The 23,175-nt window shown below is 36.5% G+C and overlaps 1 protein-coding gene across 1 annotated transcript in view; it reads right to left on the bottom strand.

Moving 5' to 3' along the window:
• ASCC3 (activating signal cointegrator 1 complex subunit 3) overlaps positions 1-23,175 on the bottom strand; it is a 261,017-nt gene that overhangs the window by 215,712 nt on the left and 22,130 nt on the right. The window contains 3 exon segments of the mRNA XM_033054769.1: positions 724-821; positions 823-932; positions 3,673-3,793. Of these exon segments, the coding sequence (XP_032910660.1) occupies positions 724-821; positions 823-932; positions 3,673-3,793 (329 nt within the window).

The raw sequence follows: 23,175 nt of genomic DNA, 5'->3' as shown, positions 1-23,175 counted from the left end.
TGAGCAGAAAAATAGCTGCAGTAATTCTGCCCATTTCAGGCTGCCATCACAAAACTGAGCATAGTACATTAAAGTCAGAGCAAGAGTTGAGGAAATTAAAGAAAGAAATTTTACGATGTTACTAACTGGTAGTTAGACCAAAACCTTAAAACACACAGTTCAGATAAAATTCAGAAGCACAATCCTATAAGTGCAAGGATTTCCTAAAAGCAGTTTTGACTCTTTATAAGCAACACAGAGACATGATTTCACAGTTAGATACCAGTCTTACTATATTTTTCTCAATACAAAATACAACAGCTTATTTGCTCCTAATCCTCTCCCTCCTCTATTCCTCCCACTACCTTCTAGCTGACAACTTGGAAAATAGTACCCATTAATCTTGAGAGAGAAAAAGAAAGATAGTTCTGATAGATTTAGTACAGACTTCATAAATCCTAAGCAAGTAGTGTGCATACAGGAACTAAGAAAGATAGCCTACCCCACTAATCTGCAATTCCAGCCCACATAGATGAGATCAAGAAGATTCTCATTAAGCAAATCACTGCTTTCTTTCCTGAAAATTAGGTTTTCATATAAAAAAAAATTCTACGCTTGCAATAAAACGTGACTTGAAGTCAGAATCCCCTGATCACCAAAGCAAACTAAAAGAAAATAAACTGTTATGATATGTTGAAGTAGCAATTACAACAGAAGCATTTCTCAACTTTTGGGATTTATTACCTTTGTATCCGCAGCTCTTTGGGATCAAAGCACATTTGTCCTTCTACAGAAACTTCTCCATCTTCCCCAGCTTGTTTTTCTTTTCTGGCATTTCGTTTTTTCTTCCCGACGATATTGTTTCATTAACAACTTTTCTTGTTCAGATTGAATTGTGACTTGACAACCATAATTTGGCTTAGCATTTTCTCCTATAAACTTCTTGCACTGTTCTGCAATATGATGACAGGTATGCATCTCTGTAAGTACTGGATTCCATCCTTTTTCCCCAGCTTCATTCTAACGGTTTGGGGTTTTGATGTTTGGTTTCATGCTTGTTTTGGGGGGTTTGTGTGTGCGTGCATGAGTGTATTGTGAGTTTAAAATAGTTGAGGTTTATGTAGACTGTGCAGCAGTTGGCCTCAAGACATCTAGAAGGACCACTAGGTCATGTCCCAAAGACAGGACATTTAAAATACACTTAATCTCAAAGCCAGGGGATGGACTAGCAGCAAAAGGAAGTAAATTTTTTTTGTTTTCTGTGTTTATAATAACTTCATCTACAGTGGAAATGCCACTTTGCCTCTTATCACTGCTCTTACATACATGCACTGATAAGCTGGAAGCTGAGAATAGATTAAACAGGGTGATTTTTTTTTTAAATGGCCTGTTAACAAAAGAATTAGTGCATATATACTAGATAACATGATTGTATTGAAAGCATACTCACAATGCAATTTCCTGGAACAAGTGAGAAAATCTATCCTACTCTATCACAAGGACTCTTTCTTTTTATGTTGATAAGTAGCAGAATTATCAAGAAGAATCAGAACCACAGAACAATTACAGAAAACAATAAATCTAGGGGAGCAGGGAACCCAAAAAATCTCAGTTACATTCCCCTTTCTGAGATCAGTACTGGACAAAACCCAAGACACGATCAAGTCTTTTATATACAACAGCCTGGAAGAGATTGATTTTGTTTTCATTTTAAAAATATTGGTGGTTTTAAATGTTATTTTTCAAAATTCTGTAAACAGATTATTAGTTTATATAAATGTGATTGAATATTAAATATTTAACTCAGTTATGTTTCATATGTACTTCTGCAGCCAAACTCTGAAGTGAAAAACTTGAAAACCTTTTTTCATCAAATAAACCCGCTTGACTGACATTTTGAACAATTTGTGCTGCTTAGTTTTCACCTACAGCAACAGTGAAACTCCTACATCTCACAGCATGCATACTGGATAAGGCAACAATAACTTGTTAAAGAGCATTGAAAAAATTCTAATAAACTGTCAAAATGTCCACATTAATTCCATCATGTCTGCAGCTTTAGCTCTCTCTCTTGTATTAAAAGGGGACAACAATGGATGCAATTTCCTGACCAAATTTAATTCAGACTGAACACGTTAGGGCAAAGAAATGTTACTTGATTTGTCTGATAAGCACAACAATCACCTTTACTGCCACAGAAGTAAATTACACAAGAAATAGTCAAATAACTGGTGCAAAAATGCAGTATATGTACAGTTTCTTGACTTGTGACAATATTTTTAAAGGCACAAGTTACTCAAAGTTGACTAAACTTCTGCAGACAGAAATTAGTCCCTTCCCCAAGTGAAATTTTAGAAAGATAAGACTTCACCATTAGAAATACCATTCTGATCAACTTAAAAAGAAAAAAAGACCTTATTAAAATTAAAAGACTGAACTCAGGGCCAAGAACATCTTCAGTCTCAGAGAAGATACTCTGAATATCACTGACTTTTTTACCACAGTTAAAGGATTCTGTCCTCAGTGAAAAAAGCATAAAATCAGTTATGCTTTTCTATTGTCTGAAAAACATAACATTGAAAATATTCTTCCTCCGCATTCTAGCAGAAATTACTGTGATAGATTTTACTGATGGCATAATGAAGGATAATTTCATAAAAGCTTCCAAAATACTAATTCTGCTAAGTGAGAAGAAAACACTCCTGCAACTAAACTCTATACATAGGAGGAAAAGGCATTAATTCAATTTCTACTGAATGTATTTTAATTTCTTATTTGATTACCTAAGAAGGGAAAACTATCAGGACAGAAAGCCTTGTCATATAGCAAGACATTTGTCTTTGAAATCATGAACAGGCAAAACTAACAGCTGTTCTGATGAGTTTAGACTAACCATTAGCACAGCAAGAGATGAACTTCTAAACGCTTGCTTATGTAACATTTCATTGTATTAAAAAGGGGTCATTTGCATTTTAAAATTATTGTGGAGATACATGAGTCCACCATTACTGGCTCTATACACATTTTTCAAACTCCATATGCTGTGAACACAATGGGCTGCATGGTGCTATGTCCATGCAAGATTTATCCCAAGTCACAACCTATATGCTACCAGATTTATTTTTGTCAGAGAAGAAAGTAATAAAACTTGTTTAAAAACAATGATCTGTAAAACTTATTTTAAAATAATTATTTGGTGCAGACAAATTAACTTATAAAAGCAAAAATTACAGTAAAAAACTTGAATCCCTTTTTTCCCCACTCTCACTTATTCATGCTTAAGCTTGACTTTATTATTTTCAGAAGTGATTGCCACTGTGCTTTTCTTCCTCAAGTCCTACATTAGATGATAATACGAAGCAGATAGGAAGCAGGAAAGCAAATGAGGAACAATAGAAGATCAGATTATTTCCAGAGTAATCCATTAAAACAGGAAAAGTGCAACTGTTAATATATTCAAAATCTACACATGCCCACAGGCAGTTGAAAACTAAACAAACATATGCAATTTGTATTTGTTTCTTCTGTATAATCAGACTTTCTTTGTTTAAGCCCAGGAATATATTCCCCCCTTGTCTCCTGTGATTTTTTGCTTGTTTCTTAATTACACATGGACAGTACTACTGTTGAAACTAGAACAGTTAGAAAACTACTTTTTATCTGATTTGGAACAAAGATTTTGTAGTCACTTACCTTGGAGAGCCTGGAACCTGTTATCATTTGGACAAGTCAAAGATCTTTGCAGAATCAGAGATCTGTTCTGTAGGAGTTTCTCTATGAGTTCAAAACCTTCAGGGCCCAGCAGTTCAAATAACTACAAAGAAAATAAAGTTATAAGTCATATCCAAGTGTACATAAATTTATAAAGAGGAGTGCAATATTTCCATCCTTGGCAATATCATATCTGTTGACAATATCTAACAATCTAATGAATTTCAACTCCCAGTAATTCAACCCAAAGAATATAATTTCTAATAACAGGTTCTCTATTTCAAAAAGGGAGAAATACAGAAAGTTTTCAGTTGGAAATATTTAAAAATCTGTTAATTTTGACTATTAAGTAAAACTCACTTTCTCTTGGGGATTCTTGTAAAAAAATTAACTCTTAAGACTAAACTGTACATGTCTTTATGGTTATTTATATATGCTGCAAATATACTTCTCCATAATGTATGCAGATGAATCAAGAGAAGCAATGCTTTCTCATGAAAGTCAGGTATGTAGGAAGTTATTCCCTTTATAGTCACCAAGGGTGTAGCCTACTGCATTTTCACAGGCTCATCCTACAAAAAAAAATGTCATAGATGTAGAGTACAGCAGGAATATGAAGAAACAGTTAAGATGACACTAGTACTGACTTCAGTCTATAGTACTCGTACATATAATTCTGTGTGTAGTTCGAACACATCATGCAAGTGATGTACAGCAGAAGAGAATTCTGTACCAGTGATACTTTGGCCCAATGATTTTCTTACTCAAATGATTCTCTTGTATCAGGTTAGATAAACACAGTTCCCTATTTAAAGTTCCATTTTCCACATAATACTGGCTTTTAATGAAAAAAACCCACCCAAAACATGAAAAGCACTTTCATCTCTATCTTATCTATAATTATTTTGTCAAAAAATCAGTGCATTACAGTAAGCATTAAGTTACTCAAAACCCATTCTTGATTTTTAATACTGCTCAAAACAATTTTTTCTCCATTTTTTTAAGTTTCCAAAAAGGAAAACAGGGCAGTTTCTCCTTAGTGCTTTTTTAATTTTCTGCTAATATTATCCATATAACTTCAAGAATCTGGTAAGAATAAAATGTATAATGTACTTTGATATGATGTTCTATGAAGGAGTAAGAGAAAAAGAGAAAGTTTGGCACTGTAGGATTCAAGTATTTCTGTTCTAACTATAAAAGGAGAGAGAGGTCTCTCACTCTTCTATATTTAATTTGCCAACTCCTTAACAAAGAATTTTTCTGTGGCTCTCTATGACTACTGCCCTTGGGGAACACCTTGAAATAACTTTATGTTGCCTCTTCATCCATTTGCAAAACTCTAAACAGTGCCAAAGGCATCAAATCAAAAATGATCCTTTTTTTCAGGCCAATCTACACTTTGTAACACAAGCTGTCATTTAAAAATAAGGAAAAGAAAAAAAAGAAGAAAGTGTTACTCCAGGTCCTCAGGGGTTTCTCAGAAAACATAAGGTTTGTGCAAATTAGTACAGTCATGGTGCAGTTTGCAGAGACCATGAACTAACAGCTGAAAGGTATAAAGTCTTGTATTTCTTTCATTAGAGTAAGCAGTGATGGCAAACTGGAGAAGCAGTCTCCAAAAAAAGCAAAATAGGAGAATACAACAAATGTATGAATAGAAGATTTTCAAAATCAACAAACTACAAAAATATAGGGCAGGGAACGGCTGGTTAGACATCAATTCTGCAGTCAGGGATCTTAAGCTATGATGGATTTCCCTTTATCCAGCCTTCACTAGCTCTGATCATTCATTCTCCTATTTTGCATAGCTATTTATTGCCACTTTACAGCATTTTATACACATTTTAACTAATATTATCTAAAGATATAAGATGACCTTGTTTTTACATTTCAAAAGAAAGTGGCAATTTAGGACTGGTATATTTGAGTAGGTATTTTCCAGGGGCAAATTCTTAAGACAGGTAGGGAAAAATAATCACAGAAGCAACAAGAAGAGAAATTTATTTGAAATAGTTTAATTGTATAAAGACTTGAACACGAACACAAACTTGACTTGACGTTGCTAATGATTTGTTGACTGTGGAATACCAGCAACACAGGGGAATTAAATTCTTTCAATTCAACCAGATCTGGGCTCAAACACTAATTTCTCATCTAGGCAGCAGACACATTCAGACTTGGCATGTTGCTCCCCCAAAATCCCCAAACTCAAACTCACACCACCACTATCGCAAGACAAGTAACACACTAGCCCTAAAACATCCAATGTAGATCTCTTTCTCTGCTCAGGACTCCAAAACATCTCTCTCACTGGAAGTTGTTAAGAACATCTAGAAAAGCAACAGTCAGAAAAGATGGGATTTGCTGGGGAAATAGATAACATCCTTTTTTCGAACTGGACCATGTCTTTTCCCCTCCTATTTTCCTGAAACAAAAACCACCATTATCGCATTCTTCACCCAGTTAGAACAGCAGAACCTCACAAAGAAACAGCAATGCATTCTACTTCATAGTCAGAGATGATGAAGCAAAAACTCCAGCCCCAGTGAGACAGGGGCTCAGTGGCAGAGCACCAAGGTGAAATTTGACATCCTGCTCTCCAGACATCCTACCAGTCAGAGAGAGCAAAACTCATACAGTACTACACACCAGACTCCGCAACACCTGTGTGGTGAAAGTCACTCCATTTTGCCTTCTTGATAGGTGGACAGATACTCATTCGCTACCAGCAGTTGGAGAGCTGTCTTGGTCACCTAACTAATTTTGCTGCTGCCTGAATATAAAGGAGGCTTTCAGGACATTTTAAACAGCTAAGACAGACTAAGCTCATTGCTCAAGAATGAGGGGAAAACCCAAAAGAATACAGAAGACCAGAAGCAATGACCTGTTCTTATAGATGTCTCCCACGCTCACCAGAAGCCTGTGAGAGCTCATGGCTGTAAAACAATGATTGAGAGATAAACCAAGTAGAAGTACTGAGAGACAAAGAATAAGCTACAGAGCAAGATCTATCACCACCTAGCACTCACGGTAGCAATAGTGACAATACTAGAAAAGGTTTGCAAAAACCAGAAACAACTAAACTTGAGAACTTGCAAGACCAAAATATTAGTCATATTCATATTTTTTCATACTGTAGGAGTAATTCATTGCCTTCTAATTAAGGTATTAATAACTATCACAGAACACTGCTGTTTCAAAGTATAATTCTTTACCTTATCATTTTTTGATGCTTATGAAAACATATCCATGCAGGAGGCTTATTACTATCAAAATTGGAGTGGGAGAAAGAAGTAAAATAAGCCTTTAAAAACACCTTCCCCCCATTCCTCTCTCCTTCCCAGCTCTCCCTCCTCCCCCAATGGTGCAGGGAGACAGGGAATGGGGTTATGGTCAGTTCATCACCCAGTTTCTCCCACTGTACAGGGAGAGGAGTCCTTCCCCTGCTGCACCATGGGGTCTCTCCAAGGGGAGACAGTTCCCCATGAATTTTCCAATGTTAGTCCATCTCACTGACAACAGTCCCCTCAAACTGCTGCAATGTGGGTCACCCTTCCACGGGGTGCAGTCCTTCAAAGACAGGCTGCTCCTGCCTGGGTTCCGCCCATACAGGGTCATACGACCTACCAGGAAACCTGCTCCAGCATGGGCTTCTCTCTCTAGGGGTCTGCAGGTCCCTGCCAGGAGCCAACTGTATGATAACTTTTCATCTTGTTAGATACATTATCACAGAGGCGTTACCACCATTTCTATCCGGCACAGCCTTGATCCACAGCACATCCATCTTTGGCACTGCCAGACATGGGAGAAGCTTCTAGCAGCTTCTCACAGAAGCCACCCCTGAAGCACCCCCTGCTACAAAGGATTGGCCATGTAAACCCAGTCCACCAGGGTAGGTGCTAGCATTTCAGATTTGATATGTTACTATATATTCTGGCCTGAAAAATCAACGCCCAAGACCCTGATAGCAGGCAAAGGAATCTGCTGAATATTCACAGTTGACTTTCTATTAAGTTATAATGAGATAAACTAGACAATGGTCAACAGATGGAGAGGCTGTATGTCAATCAGCAGTTTCTTGAATCCCAGCCAAATTATTACACTCCTTGAAGTCAGTAATAGATTGTGCCCAAAAGGCAATCCTGACTGCCTTCGCTAGCAAAGGTCCCACATGACTTCAGCTACTACTCCGTAATCATAAAGATATAGATGAGCGAAATATATGGTCACTGATATTTGAGTGATTTTTGCATTTAATTTTATGTGCTTAATAACTGGAACAAAGCATATTGAGTAGTCAATGTAGGAACAAAAGGACAAGATGTGTCGTATTGCATTAGAAGGATGAAGCAAGGTCCCTGTGCAAATAATTTCTCCTGAATATATGCTAGCTCTATGGAAAAGGCAAGGAGGCAGACAAGAGTCTCACATATAGACAGCAGTCTATCTGCTGGAGTTACGAGAAAGGAGTTGAACCCCAATGAGGCACATGACAGCAAATTTTTTCAAGTAAGGCTCAGTTGTAAAAAAGTACATCTTTATGTTCAAGACTGGAACGAGATTTTACTCTGAATGTTAAATAGGTACTATTCTCTTTTCAATTCTATAAAGTATAATTTACAAGGAGCTTTGGAGGTCCTCAAATATGAGGCATGGAACTGTGAGTAATACTTTGACATCATAAACTATCTGCCATCACAAGGGCATTTTCTTGACTTCTACATCTTCCTTGAGGTGGGAAAGAACTCTATAAATCTCAGAAAATATTTTGTTTTACAAATGCACACAAAAATAGACTATGAACAGTCCTTGTACCTTGCTTGAGTCTTAGTACTGTTCTACAGCAATGAAACAGAAACCCAAATTCAGTCAACCAGTGGTTGTCCTTTTTATCTCTTTACTTTTATAGCCTCACAGCAGGTCTTGGTTACAGAGTCCCAGCCACACAATTAATTACTATCCCTGCATTTGGTGGCTTATTTGCAAATGATATTGCTTTACTAGGCACAGTTTTCAAATAGCTGTGGAAGGCCTATCAGCCTAGCAAGATCTCAAGTTTCTTCTGTCCTAGTAGCTCTGAGGCAACTGAAATGATTGCTTCATTTAAAAAAAAATTATGGGTAAATAGAACATTTTTCTTGGGTTACAGGTTTATTGGAAAAGCTGTCTGGATATAGTACCTAATATACTGCTTAAAAAGATTCAGCAACAAAAACAAGGACATTGAAGACAGAGGGGTTTTTTTTAATATGAAAAATTTAACACAATCTTCCTGGATATAATAGATATGCTGATTGTTCATTACTACTGTGCTGAAAATTAAGAGACTATCGTCCTCTCTAACAACTACAGACTATGGAAGAACATTTGGTTTAAAATCAAATCTCAGATGTTTTTTCCTTTTCATGTTTCTCACAGGTTGATTAAAATGAGACAAGCCAGATACAGCATGATTTCTTACCATTCTTATTAATAACAGGTATTAGGTGTGTAAGAAAACAATTCAGCTCTCAGATCTGCTTTTATTTTTTTAAAGCTTGGCTTTTTTGAATAAAGCACCCATTACATTCAGTCCACCTATACAGAAATGATCTTCCAACCCTACAAACCACCTAGGAGACTCAGCAGAGTCTAAGCAAGCTCAGCTTAACTGTACCAGTCTCACAACAAACAGAACAGTAACCAGACCCTTCAAGCCCTATTAAGACAAGTTGTTGATAACCTATGCGTGTGCACAATGTGTTCCTGACAGCTATTCCCCGAGATGGAGGCTGGAGGACTCTTGTGTTGCAATCTCACTGAGCACAGGAATCAGGTAAGGCAGAACAAGCAAAAATTCTAAGGAACAAGGAGCACCTGGCTCTCAGGCAGCTTCCAGTGGGACCAAACACTTGCTTCCAGAAGATGAATAAAGTTACTCCTTCTTAATCAGAGAGGTCTTAAAGGCCTGTCTGTGAATTAGTTAGCTTGAAATTTTTTGATTTTACTATCAATTTGCAATTAGAAGAAAACACTTTACTAAATAAAAAATTTAGAAATAGGTAGATTTTTAAAAAGTAGTAAAATTCCAGAAATTTCCCCAACAAAAAACTTTGAATTTTAGTTCTATGATTAAAGAAGGCCGAGTAAGGAAGCTGATGGAAAATTTTTCATATAACATTGTTTTTGGAAAAGACATCTGCATAAAGATAATGAAGTTGTAACAAATTCTTACTCAACATTTAACTTTCGTTTACAGTAATTTCACGATTATAAGCTGCACCTGATAATAAGCCGCACGTCCAGGTGTCAGCAACTGTCTTGGGTTACAATACAGGGTGTGATAAAAGGTATCTATTCTATCACCATCTGTTGAGGGTGGGGGCAGTGATCCTTATCTCAGTGGGAGATATTCTGTTAATGGGCCACCAATTGAAACCAGGCGGGGCATTGTTCTTTATCTTTTCACAACCCATCCTTCCTCCACCAAGTCATTTTCTGCTAATGGCCCATTGAGTCCCACTGTGTGACTGATAAAATTACTGCATCCCATTGGAAGTTGCTCCAGACAGGGGGAAGAGCCCAACATTTCTTACCAAGATAAAAACAGAGGTTTTGGGACACTAAGGTAGCCCCTTTTTCCACTGGACTCCAGAGGAAAACCGGATTTCTCCACATCACCGCTGGACCTCTGGAGGGAAACTGCACCTTGTACAGGAGCACTGCTCCAACTGAATCACATCTGTCACTGCAGGAGGATGCAGTCACCATTTAATGGGACTGCTACCAACACGTTGCCTGACAGGGTGTCAGGTTGTACTCTGACTTTGTCAGGGTTTGGAGTTTGTTTCTTTATAGTACTGTATTTCTATTTTAATTTCCCTAGAAAAGAACTGTTATTCCTAATTCCCATATCTTTGCCTGAAAGCCCCTTGATTTCAAAATTATAATAATTTGGAGGGAGGGGGTTTTACATTCTCCATTTCAAAGAGAAGCTCCTGCCTTTCTCAGCAGACACCTGTCCTCCAAACTAAAACAGCAACTTTTTGTTCTTTGTCCACATATAAACCACACCTGATTATAAGCCAAACTTCTGGGTTTGGACCAAAATTTTAGTCAAAATGGTGCAGCTTATAATTGTGAAATTACAGTACTTTTCCCATTGCTGCATTTGCAATGCAACAAAAACTGATGGATATCTAGCCTTCATTATGGAACACATTTTTAATCCAGGAGTACAAGTACAACAGACATGGTCAATTAGTTTTTTTAACACCATCTCTCCTCATCATATTGGGATTGTGCTCTATTTTTATGTATTTCTGTATCCACAGATGACAGTTTTACTCCGAATAGTATTTACACTAGTAAAAATATATTAATCAAAACAAGGAAAACTTCAAAAATAGTATTAAAACATCAAAACAAATATCTTAGCCTACAGGTTCAAGGTTTCTTTTAAATCAAATTGAAATCTGTAGTTAAAACACTGAAATTAATCAGTTACAGGGAAAAAAAAGTGTTTTTCTTATAGCAAGACTTAAAAAACCAGACTATTAGATTGTAAGTGTATGTAAATATTGCTCAATAGGCCTAAACCTATTTATTTGACTATCAGTTTTGATTACATATAATTCTTTGCTACTTGTTTTATAATAAAAAAATAGCACAATCTGTCACACCATAATTTGAATTTGATTAAAATATTCCTTCAGCTTCTTGGTGCAAATCCATACTAAAACTGCCTACCATATCTGATAAAGAGACAAGCACAAAATCACAAATCTTATCAAATTTTCTCAATATTTTTATGTGAAAATAAGCAGACTGGAGAGATCATCACCACAATAATCAATATTTTAACAGAGACTAATTAGAAACTTTGATGCATTTATTTTGAAAATTTAAATACATAGCTACAAGGCAACTTCCACCAGCTTATTTAGCCTGAAGACTTCGGTAAATAGAAATAATGTCAAACAGCAGCTACAAACAGCAGACTACTGACTTGCCTTATGAAAAGGAAACCCTGAAGACTAATTGAAATGTAGAAAACCACACTGTTATATGATTCCTTAAATTAGTGTTTATCTTCAGAAATATGCTGGGATAAACTGTTAATGATTTTTGACATTTTAAAATGTCCTGAAAATAGATAACCACTGCACTTGCAACTTTTCTTATCTGCAGATATGAGGGCAAGGAATTCTGACATTACCCAGCAGAAAACATACATTTATGGAAGGGATTTCTGAATCAGAATCAATTTGATCAATTTTTTTAGGGATGAGGATTTAAGAAATAAGGATTTAAAATAGTAGTGGTTAGTACAGAATTCTATTCTGCAAAAGGCAAAAACCTCCAGGTTATCTCAAAGGACAACAACTCCCAAATCTGCCCATTTCAGGAGGAGGATTTGGCTGAGTATGGACCCACTATCTCAATGTGATCACTGACAGAGTAAAAGAAAATACCAGCAAGCTAAGGAGTCGTTTTATGTTGCTCAACAGAGGTGAATGATGAAGAGCAGCAAGAGATCCTACTACTGGAAGCTAGTTTTATCCCAATTAGGGTAGTCAAGTTAGAATTTTAACATCCTCTGCTGGACCCGGCAGGGTTACCCAGGAAAATGGACTATGACCACCAATGCCAATCTGTGAAATCCAGCACCCTGGGCAGACTTACAGGAGTGGGCAAGAAAAAAACAAGAAAAGCTTTGGCCTGAAACAGCATTTGATATTGTTTTAGGAGTGTACAGGAAAAAAAAAAAGGATTTCAGAAGATGGAAGAGTATTTTAAAGCCTAGCTTTCCAAGGAAACCAGGATTACTACATCACTGTGTGTTTAGCAGTGCGTGAACTAACAAGCGTTAAGCCTCCTCAGTAACTTCCAGTTTTGACACAGAGACAGAAGTGTTCGGGTCCAGTAGTGGAGACAGACTTGAATGACTGCTCTTTGTGCCTCCTGCCTTGTTCCCTGGGAGGCTGCAGCAGAAGCACGGTGGCAGTGGCACGCACCAGTGAGCACCAGCACAAACTCTCGCTCAGCCAGCAAAGCTGCAGCACCCGCGCTGTGGCAGGCACGGTGTGACAGAAACCAGCCCTGCAGGAAACCTGGCCCTGCCACTTCCACAGATCAAGCAGCTGTGGGCTAGGGATTTCTTTGTGGGTTTTCCTCCTCCCTGCCTTCCATAAAATGATTTGGAGGAAAATGATTTTGTGCCTACTTAATAAGAGAGCCTTAATGTTTCAGGGGCCATCTGACTGCATTTCTTGCAGAACTCGTATTTCCTTATGTCTCCGTGTGGATGTGAGAAGAACTTAGGATCAAAGAAAATATAAAGGGAAAAGTTCCACCAGCTACAGACTGGCTTTCTCTAAAAAAAGACTTCATTAAGTTTAATAATACATTGAAACTGATTCAAAAGGTATCATTAATAGATCAAGCCTCATACTGGCTCAAAGATAAAACATGCTTTCTCTCAGTACAAAACTGAAGTAAAGAGTTGACAGGAAAGAGGAAACGTTATTGACAGGAAGGACAGTGAACAGCTCTCAGTACCAGGATTAAACCTACCATTTCTTGGCTCTCTCTGTGGCTCTTTCATCATTTCTTAAGTTCCATCCCTAAAAAACAGCACTCAAATGCCATTCAATTGGGTTTTTTAATGAAGGGAGACAGCATGGTTCTGTTTTCATGAAAAGAAAAAGTTTCCTATCGTCTGTGGGGTTTCAACAGTCCTTGGACAACAACAAAGCTGTATACTTCTGGATTTAAAAAAATGAAGTCTACAACTGAAAAAGGGGCAAAATGTATCCAAAATAAGGATTATTTTCTCTACATTAAAGGGGAGCAGATAAGCTCTATGGTCAAGAATAATGAGACCCAAGCTTTCTATTGTCTGACTATAAAACTCCTGGTTATTTTAATAAAATTACAAAGAAAATAGGAGCTTGAAAAGCCAATCTCATGCCAAGTTAGAGGCTTTGATGATAAGATAAAGATAAAACACCACAGGGGTGATCCACATATACCTATACTCTCCCTAAATGGATACTGCTTTTATAAACAAGGCAATGGGGAATAAGCTTTGTGATATGTTAATTTGTTAGGGCTAGAAAGTCATCATACTGAACAAAAGGAAGTGCCACTTTGACACTTATGAGACAAGTTGCTTTGACATCAAAATATCATATGTCATGCGAGGGTGCACACACACAAAACTAAAAGCTAATGTCATAATTTCATGGAACATTAAGAAAAATTGAGATTAAGGTACACCAAAATATTATAATATGCGAAGTTTTCATGTGGTGTTGCATATACATAGCAGTTAACATTTAAATTAGCTGGTTTTAAGTCAAAATTAATGTTAAACTGTAGCTTTTGGAAATGCTCTCTCAAAGGAGCGTCACAACAAGAGCCATTCCACTTCCTTATTGATTTTGACTGAGAAATAATTAGAAGAACAGCTTGAATTTTCTACTATGTATCATTTTCCATGGTAAACTTGTATGTGAAGCGTTATTAAGAGACAAAACTAACAATTTAGTAAACAGTTACATGAAAGGAATACAACTGCAAGAGAAATTTAGTCTGATCCTCAGGAATGTTCCTTGGCAAAAATCAAAATTGTCCAAAGACAAAAGAGAAGGCACATTGCTTTCAGAGAGGTTTGGAGATGAAATCCTGGGTGAGTTCAGGAAGAATACAGACAAATCATGACAGAATAGAAAGTATTAAAAAATACTATTTTAAAAATTGCTTTGGCTATGAGCACTTCCTTTCCTTCATTATGTTTCAGACACTTAAACTACTGCGTATTGTTCTTCCATGTTTTCTCAGAAGTATCTTATCTCTGATACCTCAGCTGGAGATTCATAACCACTCGCAAACATTCAGACAAGGATCCTAGATCAGTTTCCTAAACTTACAGCTAACTTTACGATCATGATTAGCAACAGCCACAGTAAGGGATGGCTGAAGAGTTCTTCTCCAGTAGCAAATGATGAATATTTCTGGAAATCAAAAAAGTACTTCCACTTCTTTCCAAAAATAAGCCATTTATAATTTTTGAAATGCCTTATATGATTTTTGGATAACATTTTAACTATCACTTCAGACTTCATTCAATACTGCAAAAACAAGGTACCCAGTGAACAGTGGAAAAAATATAGTGACAATATGAATATATTGAAATATAATGAAAAAATATAATGAAATAATGAAAAAATAGTAGCAGCAGCAGAAAGCATGTAACAGATACAGGGACATGTCAATACAACTTGTGAAAGTTTCCATTACTAAAGAGCACTAGTAGTCTGTCTAGCCATGGCCAACATAAAACTGATAATTGAATATTTATTGAAAAAACACTAATCAACTTCTGATTCCCAGTGGCTGCTTAAAGCCCTTACCAGAAACTAAACAGCCATGTCTAAATGGAGCAATTAGGTATTTTGTAGCATCCTGAATGACATTTTACAAGTAGACAATTGCTCTGTGTTTAACAGTACTGAGAGTTGATTCTCAAGCACATTTCTTGGTTACTGCAAAAGTTGTGCTAGAACTGGGAACCAACTTCCCTGGAATCTGAAAGTTAACTAAAACTCTTGGTGAGATTGCTCCTTGCTAAGATAACAGACACTATTCATGAAACACTTGTTTTATGCTGCCAGTCTATTTCTCCCTCCCTCCCTTCCTCCTTCTGAGTGCCTTTTCATGCAAGCCACAGTCCATTGACGCACTCCTCCCACACTAAATATGTTTGTATTACTGCTACTTCTTTGCATCAAACCTGACTGGCAATTTTTTTTTTTCATATTTCAATTTCCTCAGTTTTCCATGCTTTATTTCACATGCTTTATTTCACATGCTTTATTTCCATGCTTTATTTCACATTTCCTCAGTTTTCCATGCTTTATTTCCATGCTTTATTTCACATTTCCTCAGTTTTCCATGCTTTGTTTCACATATGATGGACCTCCTGTGAATCTTTTTCCAATTATTACAGCACCTTCTATATACAGTAAAGATGAAGTCATCTCCTGAAACTGCCTTCTCTATCAGTAAACATTCTATATTAACACATTCTCCACTTAAGATCAACTGAAAAATGTAGTTGCAATACTGAAAGTATCTGGCAGTGCTTACAATGAAGACCTTTAAAGCCATTACAATGCGATATAAACATAAAAATGCTGATGTCTTTAAAATATGTTCTGTCACAAAAAAAATGTGCTTCTCGTTTTTGGAGGATTTTAATGTAAGTATCAACATAGCTGGATGAATATTTTTATGTTTTCAGCATTGGCATTTTTTTAAAGAATGACAATTTAAGTAGCATGTCAATCTACTTAGCATTTAATTTGATTACTTAGAGTAAGGAGTGTCAGACTCCTTGTTCTAGAATTCCACTTGCAAATTCTACTCAGTTCATTTCCAGTTTTGTTTTGTCCTCTAATGAACTTAAGATGAGTATACAAAGGTTTAATCATGACTTCTACATGACAAAATCAAGTACCACAATTTTTTGCCATTCTTACAGGAAGTGTCCACAAATCTAATCTTCACAAATGGAGATCTTCAATAAATATTGGTGAGTAATACAAGATAATAATATATAACTATCTATACAATATGCAGCATTGATACTGTAGTTAAGAGAAGTAATAGTACAAGTAATAACAGATTCTGAAGCACCAAATGCTTTTGTTGCACTTCTGCAGAGCTCATGCCTAGCTTCAGCATAGCATTAACACAGTAAGTTAAAGGCCTAGAGAACTTCCTAGAGACCCTTAGTTTTAATACCAAATACCCAAGTTCTTCCCTGTATTAAGGCATATTGGAAAGCTGTTTCATAATATCTTTTTATATTTCCTTAATAAATTTGATATCTCAGTAACAAATTGTTTATGCTCCAAACCAAAGGCAAGGGTTTTTTACAACCCCCCCCAAATCTATTTTGCCTTTTGAAGAAAAAACTTGCTGCATGACTATTCTTGGTTCACATGAATATTCAATGTTTATTAAATGGCTCATGCAGTTATTACAACATTTGCTTATATCAGTTTTTCAAGACTATTTTATTAACAGTGCAAAATTCAGCAAATTAACTACTCTTTACCATTTTAACTAAACAGTCAGTGTGTAAGCAGATACCCAGTTCCTCTGTGGGAAAGTCTCATAAAAATGCCATAGCACCATAACATCTTCTAAGTGGCAAAATTTTCCCAAGCAGTATAGAAACACGTGTTAGTGCAATCCTATTTTGTAACAGCACTATTTTGTCAGATGTGGGTGTATAACACCAGCTAGGTTCAGAAATCACCTCTGTAAAATAAGTCAAAAATAAGCACAGACTAGTACAAGTAGTAAACAAAAACACATTCTGAAATCAAAGAAAAAATCTCCAATGGAATTTTAATGATGCTCGTACTTTGTCCCAGGGGTTTTGCCTTTGCTATTACATGCAAACAATTATTATTTTAAATTAGATTAAATTTTCCTATTTCTTACACTTTGGACAATCACATCAGCCATTTCACCAGTGACTTCAGTTTCTGGACAATTTAATTTTCTCATTCACTAACAAAATGTACTGTTTACTTATGCTTCAGTACATAACACTATTTATTGCATTTCAGATGGTGCTTCTCACTAAATTTTCTAAAAATTATGTATTAACTCTACTATATTGTCCTCAAGTTCTGCATTTTGACATCAAAGTTGACTTTCTTCCCCTAATAGTGACTTTACAAAAACTGTGCAGGGAAAATAGAAGCCTTGTGCTGGGGTCTCAGAGCACATTTGGTTCTGCTTCAGATGAGTTCGAGAAGCTGTGGTTGGGAGTCCTATGCTTGAAGAGAAGAGCAGCAGAAAAGCCAAGCTTTGGCTTTGACAGGGAACAGATACCCTCTGGGAGCAATGAAGCATACACAATTACACTGATATGCTGAGCTACTGACAGGTAAAACTGAGTTTCCAACATCAGAGCATTTGGAGGAGCCAAGTTTTTGCAAAATCCAAAACTTGGCTTTCTACAAAGCAGCAAGAACCTGACACTTCAGGTCCTATTTTGCTTAAGAAAAGCAAAGTAAACATCTACTTTCACACCTGCACACTGCACTTTTTCGATGGTGAAGGTCATCTTGTAACTAGGGAAATGGCTACACAGAATATGCAAACAAGCTCCACTTGCCCTCTGAGCCAAGCAATAGTGTTAGGCAAATATTGAGTCAGAGCCTTGCGCACAGTGAAGCCTGTTTCTTGAAAGCACTTCTCTTGGAGTCTGCACAGCATGTCAGATGAATGATCTCAAAACTAACACCTGAAGAAAAAACTTGTCTGCAAAAAAATATGAAATGCTGAAGTACTTTTTACAGTCCATGCTATAAGGTGAACTGTGAAGAGCCCGGAGCTCTTAATATAAATTACATATTCAGACTGCTCAGGGAATCGCTCTCCATACAGAGACCCGAGAATTATTTAACTGAATTCATGTTCAGAAATGTAAGCTAACTATTTCTCAGGTCAACAGATTTTTGGATACTAATAGTTAAAACATAAAGTTTTTATGTGCAAATGTTACACTGGAAAGCAATGAGCAAGATGTAAAGAGAGAACAATGTCTGCAGTGTTAGCTACTGACAAGCCCCCTAAGCCACTAGCAGGAAATAAAAACTACACACACTTTGTTTTATTCTAAAACAAAACGCTTGTGATGTGCAGTGTCTATAAGCTCTTCAATTCATTTACCTGAAGGAGTGAATAAGTGTGTGCAGTCTGCAGGAATTAAAAAATTATTTTGTAGCTGGTTTGCCTTGTGAGCTCTAAAATACACTCTTTCTTATTGAACTGTATTTCAATGTCATCTCAGAGTCTTTCATTTGTCTTAGCTTACACATTGGAAAAAACCTTAAATATTCACATAAATAATGTCAGGCTTTTAAAGGGTATTAGAATTTTAGTCACATGAATTAAGACTTTATGTAATTTTCTCTTATAAGAATAATGACCATTACAGATTCCTGTTTAATGCAAGAAACTAAATGAATTATTTTTCTGGACAACAAATGTCTGGTTTTTAGATAGATACTTAATTTAGGAGACTAAATTAACACAGCTGAAATTGAGGTCACTTTAAAACCTAATTGAGATTATTTGCAACACAAGGACTATTTATTTCCTGCATACCATAATTCATTAATTAAGTTTCGCATAAGGTTAAAATGTAAGTGCTTAAAAAGGCACACTCCACTTGCTTATTATGACACTCTACTAATAACAAACTTGCTACAAAACAAGAAGCTTTTAATTTAAACAAACACAAACATATTAGGGTAAGGAATTGATTTTTTGGTAAGAAATTCATCTGGGAAAATGAAGACTTAAATTAATACAGAATTAGGTATAAATATAACATGCAATTTTTTTAGGTATAAATATAACATACAAATTTTCTCCAATTACCTCTATTTTATCATTTGAAATGACAGAATCACAGAATGGCTGAAGTTAGAAGAAACCTCTGAAAATGATCTAGTCTCCTGGATTGGAGATTTCGCAACCTCTTGATCTCCTGTGTCTGACCATCCTGACAAAAATGTTTATATAGAATACCCTGTAGTGCAATTGCTGTCCACTGTCTCTAGTCCTGCCATCTGGTATCACCAAGAGAAGTCTGGTTTCATTTTCACCATGCCCTCACCACCAGGTCAGATCAGATTCTCAAGATTTCCCTTCACCAGGCTGAGCAGCCCCAGAATCCTCAGTCTCTTCTTGTGCGTCAGATGCTCCAGTCCTTCATCATCAGTAGCCCTTTGCTGGCCTCAGTCCAGTATGCCCACACTGGACACCACTCTACACCTTTCAGATTTTATTTGTTCATCCTACTGCTCAAAGTCAAACCAATAAAATGCATAAGAGTGTGATGTTAATTAAGAAAGTCTAATATTTAAGTTTTAACTACAGTTTTCATAGCTTTTGCTTTGTGTTTGTTCGCCATTTCATAAGCAAACCAAACCAAGTATACCTCTGAATAAAATACTACCAATAATAAAGTGAAAAGATATGGAAATCCATATATTCTCCAGGTTAAGAGGCAAGTACTGACCAAAGTCAGGCCTAGATACATATTTTGTCATGATTAGACTACCATGTGAAATGAAACCTCAACATTTTTTTAATTAAAACTTTTTCATATTCAGGGTGTGTTATGTGTACTGTCCAAATAAGAGAAGACAGCATCAGATAAAGTAAGTGATGGTAACCTAAGAACTGTGTGACTTTGTGAAAGACAATCACGATAGGAGGAGATGGTATTTACCCAGCCTTACAACATACAATTTTCCTTGCACGCACTGTGAAACACCAAGTAGTGTTTCCCCTGCAAAATATCCAGTAAACGTTAACAGTGAACGTTATTCAGAAAAATTTAAGGGGTCTTATCACCTTTATCAACCCATTGCTTTTTAGAGTAACATACTACTTAATATTTAAAGATAAAAAGCTTTCTGGAAAAAAAAGATCAACTGTACCTGAAGGACCATAAAAATATTATCCATTATCTGTCAAGCTGTTTGGGCGCCATTCTGATCAGACCTAACAGCACTGACCAGTCCCAATTTACTGTGATTGATGCGCCCTATGACTTGCAAGCTGCAGTGGAAGGTTGCTACTCTTATTGCCAAATCTGTCCATTATGTTTTGGTTTAGACAGAAGAATTTTTAAAAGCAGAGTATCATTGCTGCAGTCTGAAGGATATATAGTTTAGGGAATGCAACTTAGGTTTCAAGTATCAAGAAAACACATTGAAATCCAAGAATCTTATTAAGTTCAACAGGGACAAGTATAACCCAGGAGTGCAGCACAGGCTGGGATCTATCCATCTGGGGAGCAGATCTGTAGAGGTGGAGCTGGGGGTCCACATGAATAACAGGCTAAGTAAGCGAACATTGTGGTGCTGTGGATGATGGGTGGCATCACAAGGGCATTACCAGCACAGAAAATGAAGTCAATTTCCCACTCTACTCAGGGCTTGCCAGGCCACGCCTAGAACACAGTCAGATTTGGTCCCTTCTATATTAAAAAGATGTGGGCGGGCTGCAGAGGGTCAGGAGAAAGGCCACAAATATGACCCAAAGACTGGGAAGGCTGCCATGTGAGGAAATGCTGAGGGATGGTTTGCACAACCTGGAGAAATGAAGGTTTAGGGGACATCTCACAACTATGTTCTAGCACTTAAAGGGTGCCTTGCACAGAAGATGCGAGAATCCTATTTAGAAGAATTCCCATGGAAAGGATAGGACAATAGGTACAATTTAATGCTGGAAAGATTTTTATTGAACTCAAGAAGATGATTTTTCACAATGAGAAAAATCAATCATTCCAGTGTAGTGTTCTATGAATCTATTTATTGGCTCATGTCCCTACAGCAGGAAATAATTTCATTGTATTTTCCTTTGCAGGTGTCCAGGCATGTTTTCCGTTTTGAGTCCTATGGACCAGCTGACTTGACTATCCAGGTCTATTACTGCAGTAGAAATTTCCCTTTTGAAAGGAAAATTTTGACTCTTCAAAGTTACTAACAATACTTTAATTTGGTTCAATTTTAAATTAAAATTAATTTTTTTTCTAAGTTAAAATATTATTTTGGATATAAGGTTAAAGAACAAAGAGTGTGATTATCAAAATGATTGCACTGAAGCTAGGAACCAAATTCAGAGTTCACTGTTAACACAGCTTGAGCACAAGGTAAATAATTCATAAATCTTCAGAAACTGACATGAAACTGTGGGCCAGGGATCACACATCTACAAGGGCAATAACACAGTGTATAAGAAAATACACATATTATTTAAGTTAAAGGGATATATTTGGGAAAGAATCAAAAAGACATTCAGGTAACTGGCAAATGGCATAAACATAGCATGGGCATAATCATGATACATCATTTGGTCTAACCCTTCATTATAGAAAATTAATAAATAGCAGTTGTCTCACATCTGGACTTCACTTAAAACATTGCAATTGTCCACATGAGGACTTGGTAAACTTGTGAAGATGAGCACTAATAGAAGAATTAACAGTTGGCAAGGAGCTGCCTGAAGGCAAATTAAAGGAAAGGCAGTGTTTAAAAGGCATAGCATCATCTGGAAAGGAAGTTATAAGTGCAGTTCCTTGGTGCTCATTTTTAAAACAGCAGTGAAAAAAAAAATAAAGGACAATTGTATCACAGCACAGGAAAAGTGATCACAAACCCAGCCCTGAATAAAGTCAAAAAGCAGAAAACAAGGGCTTTTTTTAAACACCCAGTCAAGAAGACTCTAGAGCAGTCTTCAGGGAAGAAGCTGGGACAAATTTTCCCACATTCCTTTGTTAATGAGTCTTCCTCAGTTTAAGACAGATATTACATCACTGAGAGAAAAGAGGTCTTCTCGATTCCGTGAAAGTTTTAAACAGATTTTTCTTTCCTTTACTCTCCTGTACTTTTGCAAAACCTGATGGCAGACACCGAGGAGCTTCCTGCCAGTTCATTGAATTGACAAATTAGTCAAGCTCCCCTTATTCTTGGTCCCACGAGCATCTACAGGTTCAAACAACAAAGCATACTGGCAGAAATTTGTGGCGGGATTAAGGTAAGGCAACAATAGCAATGTAGATGAACCCATGTGGAGGAAAGAAAATCTTTATCTTGCCACCAGTGACAAATGCTGCTAAAGAAAACTTACAGGCAGAAGCCTGAGAGACAACAGGGCTCCACTCGGAAGAGACTGGGGAAAACTCTCTAAAAATCTGTTGCTACATCAAGCATTCAGAGGCACACAAACACCACACTGAAAAAAATCCTATTTAATGTAAAAACAAAATAATCTATTAACTTCCATTCTGAAATAAGTTTGAAAAGAACTTGATTTCAGTACTAAAGCAATAACCTTTTAGCTCTACTTAAGAGCATATTACTGGATTGAACTAATAAGGAATACATACAGGAAGATGCTGCCCAACTCATGACCTCTTTTTTTTTCATCATATAAAACCTATATTCCAGAACTCATACTTTTCTGATTTCAGGTCTACTTTGATTTGAAATTAATGTTTTTCAGCCTTGAAGAATGGATTGAGAACCTTCAAATTCCACATTACTACCTTTTGGTCTCCTACTGTAGTTTTTACTACCTGACTATTCTCAGGTGCTTATGACAACAAGGAAGAAAACATATCTCACATTTTCAACAGGAGTGATGAATACTCAATAATTTTTAGGAATGAAACAAAAAATCAATGTTTGCTTCATATGACAGTTTGAAATGCAGCTGGATTGCATTTACTGATAGAAGCCCTGGATGCCATAGTATGTGTATATGCTAACCTTTTAATGCAGAGAGCAGGAAACAGCCACAACTATAAAGCAGACAAAAGAAGCCTTGTGCCTGGGCTTTTAAGTGGACAATTAAGTGTATAATATACAGAGATAAGTAAATATATTTACCATTATATAATAC

The sequence above is a fragment of the Catharus ustulatus genome, chromosome 3 (genome assembly GCF_009819885.2).
Source record: "Catharus ustulatus isolate bCatUst1 chromosome 3, bCatUst1.pri.v2, whole genome shotgun sequence".
Taxonomy (NCBI): domain Eukaryota; kingdom Metazoa; phylum Chordata; class Aves; order Passeriformes; family Turdidae; genus Catharus; species Catharus ustulatus.
Note: the sequence above shows the minus strand (reverse complement) of the source record. Positions and strands in the feature narration are given on the sequence as shown.